General features: G+C 52.0%; 1 protein-coding gene across 6 annotated transcripts in view; it reads right to left on the reverse strand.

The window, feature by feature from the left end:
- Positions 1-3,576: 3,576 nt before the first annotated feature.
- Positions 3,577-15,962, reverse strand: part of FBXO21 (F-box protein 21) — a 35,975-nt gene continuing 23,589 nt past the window's right edge. For 4 of the 6 annotated variants that reach the window (XM_024566705.4, XM_024566704.4, XM_045200757.3 and 1 more), the window contains exons 10-12: positions 15,199-15,410; positions 13,601-13,758; positions 3,577-7,603 (exon numbers count right to left, since the gene is read on the reverse strand). In XM_024566705.4, the coding sequence (XP_024422473.1) occupies positions 7,416-7,603; positions 13,601-13,758; positions 15,199-15,410 (558 nt within the window). In that variant the 3' untranslated portion in view covers positions 3,577-7,415. The remainder of the gene's footprint in view (positions 7,604-13,600; positions 13,759-15,198; positions 15,411-15,962) is intronic. The other 2 variants (XM_024566707.4, XM_045200758.3) reach the window with 1 other exon arrangement.

A 15,962-nucleotide genomic window follows, 5' to 3' on the forward strand; every position in this document is an offset into this window, starting at 1 on the left:
CCCTCAACAAAATAAACACGAGCAAAAATAAGGGAGGGGTGGAAGGTGGCCAGGAGGGAGCAACAGCGCAGTCAGCGAGGAAGACATAACAAGGATTCTGACCCCAAATGATAAAGGATGATAACGTTAGCAAGACATTTTGTGTAAGGCAAGAAAACCCTACAGAGGAAGCAGACTGGGAGCAGCAGAGACGCCACCACGGTCAAGTCCAAAGGCCCAGGCCCGGGTCCCTGCTCTGAGTCACCTGCCAGCTCAAGTCCCTTAACTCATTGTTTCTATTTGTTAAGCATCGGAATGAATGATCAAGCACCTTTCCTTTTCAAATTCTCTAATATCGTGGAAACAATTTAGGGTATAGTTTTGCACTAGGGTAGCCATTACCCAGAAAGTCTCAACTGTCCGTTCTTTTACCCTACTTTTATAAGAGGGAGTAACTCAAACTAATCAGGGTATGTGCGTGTCCTTGGTTGGGTTTTTTTTTTTAGGAACATTTAGGAGATTCTGGAATCAAGTCATTATAACACTAAGCAAAAAAGATTACACAATGCATATACAAAAAGGTCTTTAGAATATACACTTTAGCACTTCTTGGTGACAGAAATGATCTTCTCCTGGCACAGAACTGGGCACATTCAAAGATACTCAAAGCAAGACAGCTGGGGTCAACCAGGGAGATGAAACAGCAGCTCTTCCCATAGCCACCTCCCAGGTGGGACTCGATTTCTCACTGGGGCAGTATCGCCCCCAAAGGGGAAACCTGGTTTTGGGGTGGGGGAGATAAAAACTGTTCCTCTTTCAATGTGTGATGCACAGGTACACATGCAATACCTAAGTGGATAGTACAGTTATCTGTGGTATTAAAGTTTCACAGGGGTTCGCAGCAGCTCGATCAACAATAGCTAAAAGATGGAAACAGCCCAAATGCCCTTCAGTAGCTGAGTGGATAAAGTGTGGCCTGTCCACACAATGGAATATTATGTAGCCGTGAAAAGGAGGGAATATACCGGTGGGTATACGCTATGATGTGGCTGGACTTTGAAAACACGATGCTCAGTGATAGAAGCCAGACACACAAAGGGCACATATTACACGATCCCTTTTACACACAACGTCTGAAACAGGGACACCCACGAGAACAGAAAGGAGACTGGGGCTGAGGGAGGGAGAAACGGGGAGTGAGTGCTCAGTGGGTGTGGTTTGCCTGCGGGGTGAGAACACGTGTTATCACTCCACGGTGGAGGCTAGCAACACGCGGGTGCATGAAATGCCACTGGTTGTACACTTCAAAGTGGTTCATTTTATGTTACAGGAATTTCACCTCAACTGAAGAAAGGGTCGAGCAACTTCCGGGGGGGGCGAGGATTAGGAAAACAGTTGTCTAAAATAATGGTCCTGGAGTGGGGCACGGGGCAGGCAGTACTGGAAGAAAGGTTGAGAAAGACGGGGCGGCGCTGTGGGGAAAGCTCGAGCCACCTTGACGGAGAATGTGACCACATAGTGCTGGGAGGGGACCAGAGCTCGGGGACCTTGAGATGAGAGTGGCCAGAGACAGGGACATCGTGAACCCATTCAGAGTGATCTCTGACCTCCCCAAATTCAACCACCTGAAGCTGAAAGTCCATGAAGAATCCTGACATTTTAGGAGAAGCAGACGGGACGTCTAGCTGGGCGAGGATTCTGTAACGCGGACTGTCCCACTGAGCCCTCCCAAACCTCCTTCCTTTACTCTGAACTTTAAAAAAAAGATTGTAATTATTTATTTTCAGAGAGAGGAGGAGGGAGGGAGAAAGAGAGGGAGAGAAACATCAACATATGGTTGTCTCTCATGCGCCTCCTACGGGGGACCTGGCCTGCAACCCAGGCAATGTGCCCTGACTGGGACTCGAACCAGCGACCCCTCAGCTCACAGGCCAGCACTCAATCCATGAGCCACACCAGCCAGGGCTTGGCCAACCTCTTTTTCTAAGTTCGCTAGACAACTTGCTTTAGCCCTTTCTGTTGCCCAGAAAAGTTGACATCATCACGCTCTGGTATTTTTGCACAGCCAAACAGGAAGTGGAACTTCCTATGGAAACTTGAAACTTTGAAACAACAAAATGCCCTGGAAAGGAGAAGCCCTGGGATGAAACCTAGACCCAATGGGGTCTACCAAGCCGCCAGGAGGCAGGGCGGTACCTGTGGCAGGCCGGGAGCTCGGAGAGCTGTGTTTGTGGCTGTACCTGGTAAAACTGTCATCTACATTTGCAAGGTGAAACCCCTGTACTGGAGCTGGTCTTGAGAAGTAGGGAAAAAGGGACAGAATGTGGCTGCGGGTTGCTCTTTGCTGCTGACGGCCGGGCGGGACAATAGAGAAACTCAGCAAGAATGGACTGAAATGAAGAGAAGTCAGAAGCCCCTGACTTCTGATGTTGAAAAAGGCAACACGTGGGTGCACCACAGTAAGGGATGGGGGTGAAAACTCAGCTCTGCCACATGTCGGGTTAAGGTGGCCACCATGAGGGCAGCAGGAAGAGACAGGCATGGGGCAGAGAAGGAAGGAAATCCAGCAGACTGGAAAGTTCTGGAAAAGAACTTTGGGTCTGATCGATAACATACAGAGGGGTTAGCAGCTTGCTAAGTACCCAAGGGCATCATTGCCAGGGGACCTCAAGCTTGTTGTATGAAGTTCCAGACTGGCCCCCAAAACCTGCACCAGGCGCGATGTGGCTGTGAAAGTTACACGGCCACCAGGGAGGGACACCCCAACACCCATTTGTGATGTCACTGGGGAAGATGTGTCCCAGAGGGCAGGATTAGGCGTGGGGGCACTATGGAGAAGGGACCATCTCCCAGGGAGCACAGTCTCCACTTCCCCACCTGCTCCGCTCCCACGGCTCGGGGCTTCACGACGTCCACCCAGCAGCACCTCGTCATTGCAGGAGCCCAGGGGTTTGGGTGTGTGGGTACAGACACAGTGGCGGCAGACAAGGTGGAGCCCCAAACTTCATTTTCTCCTGGACACACAGGCCACTGCCCAGCCTCCTCTCCTTCCCTCCCACACCTTCTGTTGCGGAGACTAGGGATTTAAGACAGCTTGACCTGTGAGGAGTACCCCCCACTGCCTGGACACCACACTGTGGCAGAAGCCAGTGACAGGGGCAACGTTTGTAGCCAAAGCCAGCCCGAGTTACACAGGCTGCCCGCCCACCTCCCCTGCCCCTACCCTGCCGGGAATCAGGGCATGCCGGCTCCAGGAAGAGCACTCCTGTGCAGGAGGCAGGGGCCGCGGCTGCGAGCCACGGACTCCTTCCTCCCCAGCCTCCCCCGGGAATGTGAGTGGAAGTGCTAAGTGCCACTGCAGCCTTGGTCACAGAACCCTCTCAAATGTGTGCCCCCCCCCCAGGCTCGATCCCCTCCAGGTTGGACAGAGATGGCCCCAGGGTGTTCCTGAAAGCCACACACTGAGGACAGCAGGCTCCCCTCCTCCCCGGACCCCTGCCCCCCAGAGTCTTAAAGATGGCCCCAGGGCCGCCACGACCACCCCCCCACTCCCCCACCCGGTGTTACTTCAGCAAAAAAGTTCTCGTGTTCAAGCCATTGTATTTTGGGGGGATCTATTTATTATAGAACTAGCATTACCCTAATACAATCATTGCTAAATGGCCATAATACATTTATGCTATAATTGCACATTTTAATCACCAAAGGAATGTCCTTTTCTCTTGATTCTAAGTTTTCAGAAGTGAAAGGTTAGAAGTTAAAGTTGCTGCAAGGCAAAAGATAAAAACATTGCGAGGTAGTCGGTAGTGTGGCTGTCAAATGCCAGGTCTCCCACCTATGCACGAGCAGAGGGCACGGTTCCCCATCGGTACAGCGGAATGCCAGGCAGGCCCCCGACCCCGGCCGGGGTCAGCGGATGATGGCTGGCGGGCCACATCCCACCTCTGGCCTGCTTCTGTACAGCCCTCAGGCTCAGATTGGTTGTTTGTACGTTTTTAAAAACAGAGAAGAGTACGTGACAGAGTGTATGCAGTCCCAGTATTCACCACCTGGCCCTGCCTTGTGGAGCGGCCGTGAGGGCCATCAACACTTGGCCAGTGCCTGGCTCAAAGTCAGCAAGCAGTACATGCAATACAGCTACTGCTGTCTCCCAAAACACACCGCCACAGGGCTGACTTCCTCACTTCCTCCAGGTGGGCAGCCTCTCCTCCCCTCCCAGAAACAAAAGACGAACATCTGGATTTTCACGGTCACAAGATACTTTCGAATGAAAAAGTTGCTGGTGGTTCAATTTCACATATCTGCAATAAGAAGTAAGAGAAAGAAGCATGTCCCTTCGCAGCAAAGGGACTTGATGGTAACAGAAGACAGCCTAGAGCAGGGACGCACGACTCGATGTGATACATTAGGGAAGACCGAGACATTTGACATTTTAAAATTAGAGCAAGACATTAAGTAGATGCGGGAAAATGTTAAACCGATTTAGCAACAGTGTTTAGCGCGGGCTTTCGCAATCAAACAATCCTGCTGTGTAAATGCACTTACAGTGGGATCTGCGATCCGGTTCAGGCAGACAGACAACATAAAGGCAGCCTTTCAAAGTCCGAACGGATGGATAACTTTCAAACAAGACGCAGGGCCCAGATGGCTGACGCTAAGGTGGACTCGAGGTGGGCATGCCTGGTGGACTGGCGTCTCCGAGACCGTGCTTCCCAAAGGCTTCCGCACGCACTGGGCCCCGGGACGCGGCGTGCGTGTGCGGTGCTTGGGAAGGGCGCTCCAGGGTCGAAGTCATCAGGAAGATGGGAAAAGTCACACCGCCAGCGGCACGTGACAGGCTCCGAGAACACCGAGGCGCAGGAAACTGGTGACAGTGTAGCCCACCACCTTCTCTGTCCACACGGCATGCAGCGACAGACAGCAGGAAGGGCGGGACTCCGCCGGCCGGGCATTCGGATGGGCTGCAGGTCACGCAGTCGCCAGGTCGATGTTAACTACACACCGGGGCTTCCCTCAGAACCTTTGACGTTCTCGTTTGAAAAACGCAGACTTTGACATAACTGAAAAGCTGAAGTCTTTGCATTATAAGCAGATACTCAAGATTACTAGCGAGCTTATGAAATCCGCGTTCGGCAGGAAAATCACAGTCTGAAGATACCCTGTGCACTCACCAACGTTAAGAAAAGCGTCAGCAGGGCCAACTTTTGCATATTTTGATCAGAAGGGAAGCGAGACATTCTGCTGCTTGTCACGGTGGGTCTTTCTGTTCTGCAAGGAGACCGGGCCGTTTGCGTGGCCTCTCTAGGTAAGTCCCACTTGCTAACATTGTACCAAAGAAAATCTTGGCATTCATTGGAAGAGAAAAGAAGTTACTATATCCAAATATTTAATATTTTAACATTGAGAAAGTTCTACTTTTATAACAGGGCTTTTTAAAGTGGAGAAAACTTTGGAAAAATTTTAAAAAGAAACTTAGGATTTATTAGAGTACAGGTTCCAAAACACAGTTTTAGAAAAATATAAAGTGCCCAATACCAGCTGACACAGGTGCCCGAGGCCTCCTGGAGCCAAATGAAGCATTCACAAGAAAACATTTAAAAACAGTCTAGACACATATTTACAGGTGAAACCATCTTTCTTGGCTCTGATGTCACTCTACGGACAAAGAAAACCAACCAGAAACGCAACAATGACAATTCTCAGCATGCTGCACGGTTTCTTAGTGTTGCATCGCGCTAATATGCACCCCGCACTTCCTACCTTCCACCTTCAAATGAGAGTAGTGTGAAACCCCCAGCCTCAGGCAGGCTGGGTGCTGTGAGTGAGTGGTCACAATGTCAAAGGCAAGTCCAAATTGTCTGAGTCTGGATTTGATGAGGGACATGGACACTGGACGGCAGAGAAATCTAGTGGAGGCAGCTGGCTGGTCAAATCTCCATCTCTTTCTAGTAACTGCTTAACTCAGCTGTCGCTTGCTATCAAGTGCCAGGTGGCGTCCCCAAACCTCTGTCATTCCCAGGTTTCAAGAAGAATCAATAGGAGGCAGTCATCAAACAGGGCGTGGACACAATGCATGCAAATGAACCCTGGCAGTAAGGGGTGACTGGATCCCTGTCCCCTAAGGCCCCATTCACTAGATCAACTGGGTTCTTTTCAACTGAGAGAGGGAGTTCTGAGGCCCTGCCTCCAGACCCGCGAGGTCAGCTGGCTGGAGACCTGGCTGGTCGGAGTGGCTGCACGGACTTGGAACCTTCCATGCCATTACTAAGACCACGGAAAACAAGCCGCTGTGGTCCGAGTAGGAAGTAGGGTGGCCTGAGAACAGGCTGCGTGCAGACGGCTTCACAGCCGCGGTGACTCGAGAGCGCAGGCTACGCTGGTTTCCTTGCCCACTGATCAAAGACTCTTAAACTGAAAGATGGCCCATGTATTTCTATCCTAACACATTCAAAAAGGGTTTGCGGTGAGTCATGGGGGCATGAAGCCTCCTCTTTTCTTTTTTTTCATTTCTAACGTTCATTATCTTTTTTCTGCTTACAAAAGTGAAGTCTCATTTTTCGGTCTTTGGAGACCGCGCAGGAAAATTCCTAAAAGCAGACATTTTAGTATCAGATTGTACTTCCTACTGTAAAGAGAACCCATCACCAATTTAAGATCTACTTATGATACTGAATAGTTAAAAATTTTTAAAAAGTACTTATTTTAAAGGGAGGCATAGTAGATGAACATGGAAAAACCCATCACCAAGGCCATTATACATTTTCTCAAAGAATTTCAGGTAATAAAAGGGAAAACTAATGATTCATAGAGATAGAGGCATAAATCCAAGAGGAAAAACTGTTACTCTCCTAATTCAAATACAGAAAAAGGTAAATGCTTGAACTCTGTTTCACAGAAAAAATAAAAGCAAAAGATTCTGATTACCATCAGTTTGTTAATCTCCAAGAACACTTAGCTTCCCCTCCGGATAAGCGACTAAACTCAGGGCACCAGGACACAGAAAGAGTCCTTCCTCAGGACTGCGCATGTTCTACAGAGTAACCAGGAAAGAAACTACTGCAAACTTATAACCCCATCTGCCCAGCAAATAAAGTATTCTGAGACGAATGTGCGACAGACAGAATGAAAAGTGAATCAAAAAAGAGATTATAAGAGTGTCAACTGTGAGACCTCATGAAGACAGAATGTCACACACTGTCACCACAGGACAAGCGTACAAGCCATGCCACTGAACACAGTGCCTTTCAAATGGACTCACTAGTGCAGGCAGAGAGCGACATTGCCTTTGCAGCTGGAGGAGAGCACAGGCTACCTAAACTTAGGGGGGGCACCAGCACCCCTGGCTAAGTGGCTTTCCTGGTGGGACGAATCCAGAGGGATCCTGTTCTCTTGGAAGATAGCAGCAGCAGCAAAGGTACAATGTCCTCTACCAGAGTTTACTCTACGTTCTCTTTCTTGGCACTGTAAATATTCTGCACCGTCTCGTAGACAGACTCCAGATCCTCCGGGTACCGGAGCTCTAGCTCCGCGTTCGGGATGTAGTGAGTGCCAGTAAACTCTGAGAAATAGCGTCCGACATCGGGGTGCGAGATTTCTTGAGGCTCCACATTATATTCCAAGTTTTCTGTTGATAAAGAGGCACATTCTCATTAAAATGGACTTTTCTGCAGCATCTTTTATCCAGAGAACTTCCTAGCAACAGTTTTTGAGTAACATTTTTAAGGTAGAAAAAAAGACGTGTTTATGGAACGTGGAAGAGCTAACAGGAGAAAGGCAGCAAGTGGGAACTGGGGTGGAGCAATGGTGGCCTGGGGCCCCAGCAGCTCCATACCAAAGAGAAGCACCTTCCTATTCTCAGAGCAGGGTGTCTGGCTCCAGCAGCCTCTCGGAGGCTGGCACACTGGAGACTCACCCGGCTCCTCCAACTCGATCTAACACAGACCCACAGACAAGGGCGTCCCAGCCGGTTCGTTTTGGCCAGCGGTTCAGCTTCTGAAGCCCCCACAGTATCTGGTGACCAGTCTTGCACCTGCATCCTTCTAGTCTTCTACCATCAGCCCCCCAGCACGGACCACATTCTCCACCCCAGCAAAGTGCGGAGAGCCCTGTCCTGAAGGTCAGACGTGCGTTTCGGCACCTTTTCTCTCTCCTCCCTTTTCCTTTCTCTGTGTATATTCAGGAGCAGCTTGGTGCTGGCTAACACTTAGCATCTGAGAGCTGGGAGGAGGGCAGGAAGGTCGAAGCCAGGTTATAGTCACGAATCTGTAAGGACAACATAGGCGGGCAGCAGCTGCCCAGAACTCTAAACATGGACCCAAACCAAGAGGCATGAGAGGCACAGACAGAAGGCAGAGAAACCAAGGACAGGGTAGAGGACGGCGGCTCCCGGCCCGGCTCCTACAGAGGGACGTGCACTGACCTCAGCGTGCCTAGCTGCCTGGGCTCCTAGCCAAACAGCAAAACGGTATTAATTAAAACAAAACTTTTTAAAGGAGAAAACAAGGCAGTGAAGTTGGCAACTATGTATTATGAGGGGAAAATGAATCCCACTCTACAAAACAAGGTTCCTGAAATACTTACTAGAAGAGGAACAAGAAAGCTAAGTGATAGGAAATGTAACTGAGCAAAACATTAAAACAGGGACTACTTACAAGTCCTGGAAAAACCTTGAGAAGTCTTTTTGATTCCCTTGAAATTTTCAGAGAAATGTGTCTGCTTATTTTCCTTTAAATTGGCAAGCTACCCCAAAATACATGAATACACTCCTGGAAAACTATGGCAACACGACCTGTGGGTCCTGTGGGGGCGGCTGTCCTGTCCCGGCGCCCCTGCCCCCGTGAGGAAGCCGCGGTCAGTGCGAGTGTACCTTCCCAGCCCTCCCTCTCTGAACACAGGCAGGGTCTCCACACAGCTGTCTGTCCTTAAAGAAAACTAGGTGCTGTTTTGTTTTTGCTTATTCACACAAAACATACAAGAAGTGCTCACCCCTGGCTGGTTTACGAGCTTAGTATGCCATAGTCGGGACAGCCCCCAACTCACCAGCCCTCAGGGATGGCGCTGTCTGTGACAACAAGGGACCTTAGGCCCCCGTGGGCCAGCGTGTCCCTGGGGGAGCAGCTGAGGACAGAACTGCCGGGTCAGAGCGGACAGACGCTTGAGATTTTCACAATTTAAAAGAGCGCCAAACCTCTGAAACGGTTCAAATCTTATTTATGCTCCCACTCCGAGGCAGGGGCTCACGCACGAGCCAGCGCGCGCGGACTGCCGCAAGCCGTGCGTGTGTGTGGAGGGGTGCGGTGGAAACCTGGGTCTGGAACTGTAAGACAAACGATCGAACCAGGAACTAACGCTGGGTGGGGGCGCACACGTACCAAGCACTCTACGAGGTGCTTCACGTACAAAACACGTGTGAACACTAGACGTTCGCATCACAGTTGAATTCCTAACCTTCCACTACGGGCGGCCGACTGAAGTTCACAGGGCGGCCGACTGAAGTTCACAGCACCCGCAACACGGGTTTGCCGTAGTGCCGTAGTACGGAGAGGCCGTAGTACCCAGGTTGGGAGGGGAGCTGGGACAGGCAGCGCGCCCCCTACTGGGGAAAATGGCAAATAGGCCAGATGCTGCATGTCCCTCCTGGGGTGACCGCTGGCACGCTGTTTGGGAAATGCCCTCGACTGTGCAGGATGAGAGGACCAGAAGGCACCGTGCACGCATGTGGCCCGTGGACTACTCTTCGCCCCTCTGCGGAGAACTGACAGCTAGAGGAGCACTCGTCGCTGGGTTCTGCCCAAGTCACGAGGGTCATGGACCCCAAGTCTGAAAATTCAGGTCAAGAAAAAGTTGTAAAACAAAATAATTGAATGCAAATAAGTGAACCCAAAAATGTAAAAAAAATATTTAAATAAGTTTTAAAAATTTAGCCTCTCAAGGTCTCCCACTGGCTAAGTATGGGCTAACTTGGAAAAAAAATGGCTCGAAATGATTGTAACACATTGACTAAATAAAAATCTAGGAATCTATGGGAGGAGAGGGGAAGGGGAACTAGAGTGGAGGGGGAGCGGGGGAAGGTGGGAAGGAAGAGGGAGAGAAGGAGACAGCGCTGGGCAAGGGGAGAGGGAGGAAGCGGGGAGGAAAGGCCTGGTTTACAGAAGCAGAGGGAGTGACAGCAGCAGAAATCCCACAGTCTGCAATTCGCATGCGATAACCTGGGCGCGGAGATCAGCAGGTACGAAGACAAACACAAACGAGAGGACACAGGCTGCTGGGGAGGACGAGATACACAGGATGTCACAGGGGGGCTCCACGGGTTTCTCGTTAATTGCAACGGGAAGACGGTCCCTTACAGTGAGTCACTATCTCAGCCAAGTGACTCAGATCCGCCTCCCTAGCAGTGGGACGTGGAACAGCATAGGCCTGAGGACGAGAGGCGACGGGACACACACACGGCACCTGAGAATAAAGATTTCAGCCCAAACCCCGGCCGGATCTACTCGAGCCTTGTGCTGAGCTTCCAGCTTACAGACAACACACAGGTGAGCACACAGCGTGGCTCAGCCAGAAAGTTTGAGTTTACAGGGTGGCCGGCCTGGCCTCTTCCAAGTGCCCGTCTTGTGAAAAAGAAAAAAAAGGAGAAAGAAAATGAGGAGTGAGAAACTGTTTCTGTCGCTGCTTTCCCTGAGAGAGACTTGAGACAGAACCAGGAAGCGCATGCGTGAACCCTGGGTGGGCCGTGACTCAAGCCAAGCGCAGACGGCCCCTGCAGAGGCGGCTCTGTGACAGCTGGGAATTCTGAGTGGCGGCCGCAGGCGCCATACTGCACAGTAATTTCTGCTCGTTAGCTGGGATGCTGACGATGGTACTGCAGCGAACTGCCCTTACTCTTAAAATACGGGTAACTGAGCGCTGAGATCGGGAGGTCTGCGATGTTCTTTCAAATATTCAGCAAAAAGTGAAAATCTCCCTAAGTCAAACAAATACTGTAAAAATGCTAACTGCTGAATCTCATGGAGGGTGTATGGGGCGATCACTGTATTTGCATGTTTGAAATTCTCTTCATCCAAAGTTGTTAAAACCAAAAATGCTAGTTAGACTCTAAGTTACACACTATTCGCACCCATCCCTTTGTCTGCACTTCTATCACAAAGGTCTCTCCGCTCTGGACAGGGATTCCCTCCCGCAGCTGGATGGGAGCATCTCCTCACTAGACCCGGACGACGCATGGGGCCAGGGGCCTGCTGGAGAGAAGGAGGGCCGGTGCTCAGGGAGAGCACAGCAGGGGACAGACGCCCATCCTGAGGGCAGTGGGGGAAGGGTGGGGGTGACATCCAGCCTGAAATGTGACCCAAAGCTGGGGGGTGCAGGGAAACCTCTTTGTAAGGGACAGCCGCCTGTGTGAAGACTGAGGGAATGGCCATCTCCAGGAACAAAAACGTGAACCCGGCCAGAGTCCGGCAGGGGCAGGAGCAGAGGTGAGGTTGGGAGGGAGGGTCCGCATCGCCTGTGGCCACGCAGAGGAGCCTGGCCTGCCAGTAACACACTCCTGACGGGCAGGTGAAGCAGCAAGGGGAAGATTTCTCTAGCCGCTGCCAAGGAGATGCCCTGTGGGGGCCAGCCTGGAGGTGGCGGCGGGTTAGGAAACTGGTACCACTTAGGCAAGAAACACCTGTGGTGCTGAGAGGGGTAGGGAGACAGGGATGGAGAAGGTAGATGCAAACCTGAGACAGGCATTTAGGAGGGGGAGTCAGCGTGATGTGCTGGCTGACCGGACATATGATGAGGGGAGGGGCAGAGAAGAGATGGGGCCCAGGCGGCACCGCTCCGCTGAGACCAGCAGGAGCGGGCTGGGGTGGGGACGAGCAGCGGCTCTATCTGTTCAGTCAGGAATATTGAGCCCCTCGGCGAACCTGACCACAGGTGCTGGGGGGCTTTGGTGAGGTGGGCGTGGGCCCCAAGAAGAGCCGGACATGGAAATAAGGCTCTCACTCATGAGTGAGAGTGGCCAGCTTATGTGTCAACAAGTAACGAGGCCACAGAGGGAAGGAGATGACCGGGAGCCCTACCAAGTGACAGAGCCCTGAGGGGCGCCACCTATCAGGCCAGGCCCTTCTGGGGGAGCCTATGATGGGGCTCCGCTCCATCTCTACAGCTGCCCCACAGCCCAGCACTCGGCTGACAGGCGACAGATGCCGCCTGCCCAGGGCCGATGGGGTCTCCAGCTGAGAAAAGTGGAGAGCTGCCATGGGGTGTGGCTGGGAAGTTAAGAATTTTCTAAAAGCCTCAGAATTTAAACTCTGTGAAGGCAATCTGCTAGCATCACCCACACTCGCCTAGTCCGATCTCGGCGGTAGGGGTGTGAAACCCACAGCCAGGTGTCAAACTTCCTTAGGAAGTCATCGCATTATCGCGACTCCAAACCTTACACAGCTCATTCAAGATACAACCAGAAAAGAATTCTTGAGACAACGAAAATTTCAGGACGCCTAAGGCCAAACAACAGCTCGCCTACTCTAAAAAGCCCATTTTAAAGTCAATGGAGATGTTTCTAGAAACTCAAACATCAAATCCTGAAAGTCTTAAGAGCCGCCCTACGTGATGGGGCAATGGGTACGTGAGGGGCAGGCAGACGCAGGCCGGCGGCCTGGTCACAGACGGGCCCCTCGCTCCTGGGGTGCGCTCTGTGGCAGACAGTGTGAAACGCTCACCATGTGGCTAGTGGGGGGCGCAAAGGGCCCACGGGTCACTGAATAACTTTCAAATCATGTTGATTTTTAGACATTGTTAGTATGACTTGTTGTCACAGCTTGAGAAGTTAAACAAAACCCCTGTCAGCGCCCTGGTCTGACACGAGCTCACACGCGTTTCCGTCTAGGCACAAGGCTTCGCCAGGCTGCCGGGCTCAAGTTCACACTCTGTGAGTTAGAGCTTCAGCGACTCTGTGTACTTCAGTTTCCTCAGGGAGGACATGAGGGTGGCAATGGCGACAGAGAAATGAGAGTTTTCAACGGAGTGAACGGACATCAGAACTCTGTCTGTCACGGAGCAGCATGGTATCAGCATCTGTGCCATTTTATTACTCAAATGAGCGCTGGGAATGCCTCCGCAGGCAGGCACGCAACACAGCCACCCCATCAAGTGGAGGAGGAAAGAAAAGGGAGGCTCCTGGGCTGGGCCGTCAGAGCCCGTGCCGTGGACTGCAGTTCCCAGAGAGGGCTGCCAGTCTCAGGAGGCCAGAGGGTGCCAGGGCGGCTGCCCCGACAGTGTCCAGTCAGAGCCCTCCAGTTCAAGCAGGCCCTCCTTACCTGGAGGGAGCCAACGGCAGCGCCTGGGAAGCAGGCCCTGGGGGTCTGACTGTCGAAGGCAATGCCCCCTCAGAACAGAGACCGCCAGCGGCACCAGATCACCTAGCTGTGGCGGTGAAGGTGGGGGACTTTGAGGACCCTGACTGACTGACCCGCGGCATGGCTGCACCACGGCACTCCACCGTGTGTGCTGGCCGAACAGTGGCCCCGATGAGCGGCTACGGGAAACTCCCGACTGGGCGCACGGTCTCTGAGAGCTGAAGGGTAGGCTAAAGCACGCCCAGGCGTCATGAGATGCACCGACGAGGACCGGCACTCACCCTGGGCCGCGTATCTGCAAGAACCGTCCTCCACCAGCACGTTGTAGAAAGGCTGGTGGTGGCCGTGAGGCAGGCTGTGGACATTCATGTTGCGAATCCATTCGTGTCCCATCATGCAGGTGGGGTCCCAGCCGTAGATGACGCAGTTGTAGCCATACCTGAGTAACGTGAGACCAACGGCCAATCAGTTCCCTGGGACCCCGGCCGCTGTGGAGCACACAGCGATGGCTTCGCTCCCCTTAACCCCCCGTTCCTACAAATATACCTTTTACTCCACATTGAGTCATTTTTCAAGGCACCCCTGCCTCTCTTTTATAAACCCCTCTTACTATCAATCTAGCGCTTCAGTTGGGAAAAAACCAAACTTCCTGACGAGTGATGGGACAACAATGGGTTATCAAAATGGAAAAGGTATCAGGACCCGGGCCTGACAACAGTACACGAAACTGGTTCTTAGTAGAACCGAGACCTACATGTAGAATGCAGAACTTGGAGCTATCTCCATGACTCGGGGCAGCGAGTGATTCCTCCACGTGCTAACAATACAACCCAGAAAGGAAGAGAGTGGCCAGCAGACAGTGTTAAAGGACCTGGTTCAAAGAGACTAGCTATCCACCCGGTAAGGGATTACTCATCCTTTCATAGATACGGCAGCGGGACGGGAAATGGACTTTTAACGAAAGAGAGGGCCCTTACCTTCGAGAGACACACTGTGAAATAGCTACAGGAGAAGTGACACCGGAGACTCTCTTCAGGGAGGAGGAAGGCAAGGGTGGGTGGGGAGGGGACAATGAAGACGGACCCTATTGTGATGACCACTGAGGCTGACAGGGGAACGTCACCCGGTTTAGTATACTCAGCTTTTACTCTCAGATGCTTGAAATTCCCACAATAAATAAAAAACAGAATGCATTAGAAGAATGAAAACATGAACCAAAACCTGGAAAGAGGTATTTGGAACTTATGTGCACACAGAGAGTAAGTATACGGAAAAAGAATGACTACAAATCAGAAGCAAAATACTTCTTAGACACTCAATAAAAGGAAACTTGAATGGCCCGTAAACCTGCGAGAAGATCTCAGCCTGTGCAGCAACCAGGGGAGTGCAGACCAAAGCCGCAGTGAAGTGCCATCTGCCGTTTCGTACACAAGCGCGTTTTCGGAGGGCTGGCGACAGCACAGGCTGGCGAGAGGAGGGACTCTCAGCTCCCAGCTGGCTGGCGGGACAGAAGTACGGCCATCCCTTTGGACATAGTTTAATTCTGGACCACGAGTGGACCCTGCGACCCATGATTCAAATTCAGGGAGCGTGAGATGAAGAGAGGAAGAACAATGAAAACGGGAGAGGACAGCTCTATTTGCAGCCGCTCCCATCTTCCTGTCAGACATGTAAAGGTCACTAAAGCATCAGAAGCCCTCCCAGCCAGGAGAGCAAATCCCTTCTTAAAAAACAGAGAGGTTAAAGAGATGGTTCAGCTAGAGGCCTTCCTGAGCAGGACCAAGGCAGTTGCTGCTTGCAGCCAGGTCCCCTTCTAGAGTATCACGGCCGCCACTCCCGGGCCCTCGGAGTCCTTTGTGGCCACATGTGGGGCACTCACCTCTTGTGCTTCATAATGAGCCCGATGGAGTAGCAGACATCCCTGTGCTTCTCGTGGGAACGGAGCTTCACCTCCACACCCACCTCCTCCTTCTTGCGCTCAATGTGCTCCAGTGTGTGCTGCACCAAGTAACCTACGGCCCCATGCTGCCCGGGGTCCAGGGTTTGAATGTGCTGGAGGATGTCAAGCACCTTCAAGACAAGACAGAAAGACTAGGTGATAATATTTTTAGTAAGGCCTTTTCCTTTTTCCCGCATTGGGTACAGCCCTACCTAAGCTAGCCTGACAAAGGGCGGCAAGGCGAGGCCCTGAGGACAGCCCAGGTCCCAGAGCCCCACGGGACCCTCCTCAGTCAGTGCGCTCACTTCTAATTCTGGGCACCCGGCCTCCGACACCCCCCTCGACTGGCGTGAAGGTGAGGAAGCAAGAGAAACGCAGTGGGCTGAAATCAGCACGGGTGTGGAGAGTCTGCCCCGCAAGGGTGCATCGGGGGAACTCTCAAAGGGTCTTACGTTCTTGGTCAGTGTGGGCTTCAACTTTTCTGTGCAGAGAGAGGAAACAATTTGAAGCTGCCTGCACTCATGCACTGGTTGGAAACATAGATGCTCCGCCACTTGGATCAGGAGGATGCTGGCTGGAGCGTCCTCAGCACCACAGAGGACAGAAGGGGTCACAGAGAAGTCCCCGAAAGGACACTAATTCATTTCTGATGTTACACTCGAAGCACAAAGGTGTGGGTACCAGGGTCCTGAAATCCCAGCGGC

The sequence above is a fragment of the Desmodus rotundus genome, chromosome 7 (genome assembly GCF_022682495.2).
Source record: "Desmodus rotundus isolate HL8 chromosome 7, HLdesRot8A.1, whole genome shotgun sequence".
Lineage (NCBI taxonomy): Eukaryota > Metazoa > Chordata > Mammalia > Chiroptera > Phyllostomidae > Desmodus > Desmodus rotundus.